Below are 2180 nucleotides of genomic sequence, written 5' to 3'. Positions count from 1 at the left end.
TGGGTGTAATGACCTTAGATTGCAAGTCCCGGCAAAACTCCTATATTGTATGTACTAATTTGTATCGATTATAATGACATCTGTATAGTGACTATACGGATGTTATGACGGTTATTTTTTGTTATATTGGAAAAATATTTTATCTATAATGACTTTACTTAATCGAAGGTACTATTACAATACCGATAATACCGATAATTTCATCGTTGTTTAGTTGTCAGTTTTATTTTATCGTCAGTGTACGGGTAATCGTCGTGCGGTTAAATGTGTTTTGTGTTCGTGTGTTAAATTGTATTGTAAAATGAGCAAACGAAAGCAATTCACCATCGAAGAAAAGGCAAATGTCATTTTTCGTTTAAAAAAAGGTGAAAAAAATTCCGACATAGCTAATGAATTAGGCGTAGGTCACTCTACAATTTCCAACATATGGAAAGCTCGAGACGAAATCGAACAAGAGTTTCAAAATGAAAAATTATCAGTTAAAAAACTCAGAAATTGTACACATACAGATTTAGATAATGTCTTATTACGATGGTTTAAAAATCAAAGAAATCTATGCATTCCAATTAATGGACCAATTCTTCAACAGAAAGCCAATGAATTAGCTGAAGGCCTTGGTAAGCATAATTTTAATTGTTCCACTGGTTGGATTCAAAGATTTAGAGCTAGGCATAATATTGTGTTTTCAACAATAAGCGGAGAATCAAATTCGGTCAATACTGAAATAACACAAAATTGGCTCGAAAAAGTATGGCCTAAATTACGAGAAGGATACACAGATGACCAAATTTATAATGCAGATGAGACTGGACTTTTTTACAGAATGCTTCCTAACAGAACATTAAAATTTAAAGGAGAAAAATGTTCAGGTGGTAAAATGTCCAAAGAACGTCTAACTGTCTTAGTTTCAGCAAGTATGACTGGTAAAAAAATGAAACTGATCATAATTGGAAAATCCCGTAATCCACGATGTTTCAAAAACATCAATAGTGACTGTCTACCGGTAACATATGAATCTAACTCCAAGGCTTGGATGGCCGCAGAATTATGGTCTAAAATTTTATTAAATTGGGATTTAGAGTTAGGAAGAAAAAAAGAAAAAATTTTACTCTTAGTTGACAACTGTCCAGCACATTGCACTGTAGCATTACGCAATATTAAACTTGTATTTTTACCCAGTAATTGTACGTCTGTTTTTCAACCAATGGATCAAGGCGTAATAAAATGTATGAAAACTTATTTTCGAAAAAGTTTGGTGCTAAATATGATCAATAATATTGAAAACAAAATTGAAGCGAATATCAGCGTATTAGATGGTATATTAATGATTTTTAAAGCTTGGGGAAAAGTATCAGAGATTACAAGACGAAATTGTTTTCGTCACGCTGGTTTCAATAATGCAATACCACAACAAACTGTCCAAGGAGAACAAGAAGAAGACATAAGTTTCCCAAACATAAATGAATATGTTAACTTTGATAATGATGTGCTAACTTCAGAACCATTAAGTGATCAAGAAATTATTTCTTCATTGATTAACCAACCCGGAGAACCTGAGGAAGACGATAATAGTGAAGAAACTGATACTCCCGATGGAGATTTATCTATTAATGCAGTGTTCAATGCAGCAAAGATGTTAGCAAATTATATGGCTCTAAATAACGTAAGTCCAAAGATAAATTTTGAAGAACTAGAAAAAAAATAGAGCGTGAATTCTATACTAACAAAGTTCAATCTAAAATAACAGATTTCTTTAAATAATAATTGAAATTTGAACTAATTAATTTAAATGCATATGTGTGCACATAATTAAATGTTTTTTACTTATTTTATTACTTGCTTTATTACTTTTTTCTATATTATACATTGCATAAATAAATACATAATAATAATAATATGTATTGAAGTTACAATTTTTTTTTCGTCATTTTGGTTATAATGACAACCGGTTATTATGACCTATTTTCTTTGGTCCCTTGAACGTCATTATAAACGGTTTCTACTGTAATTCACAATCTAAGAATTATCTATAGCGGTACTTTACTAAATTAATGTCTGACAAAATATATTTTAATCAAGAATATCATAACTATTTACTAATGAGAGTCCTGCTATAATTGAGGTGTTTCTATGCAAAACGTGTTATTTCCAAAAACTGCTTTTTTCAGGAATAGTGATTT

The 2180-nt window shown here is 30.6% G+C and overlaps 1 protein-coding gene across 1 annotated transcript; it reads left to right on the top strand.

The window, feature by feature from the left end:
- Nucleotides 1-301: 301 nt before the first annotated feature.
- On the top strand, nucleotides 302-1705 carry LOC132943639 (tigger transposable element-derived protein 4-like). The gene has a single exon (XM_061012663.1). It carries the CDS (start codon nucleotides 302-304, stop codon nucleotides 1703-1705), a length of 1404 nt encoding a protein of 467 aa, XP_060868646.1.
- Nucleotides 1706-2180: the final 475 nt, after the last annotated feature.

This window comes from Metopolophium dirhodum, chromosome 4 (assembly GCF_019925205.1).
Source record: "Metopolophium dirhodum isolate CAU chromosome 4, ASM1992520v1, whole genome shotgun sequence".
NCBI lineage: Eukaryota > Metazoa > Arthropoda > Insecta > Hemiptera > Aphididae > Metopolophium > Metopolophium dirhodum.
Note: the sequence above shows the minus strand (reverse complement) of the source record. Positions and strands in the feature narration are given on the sequence as shown.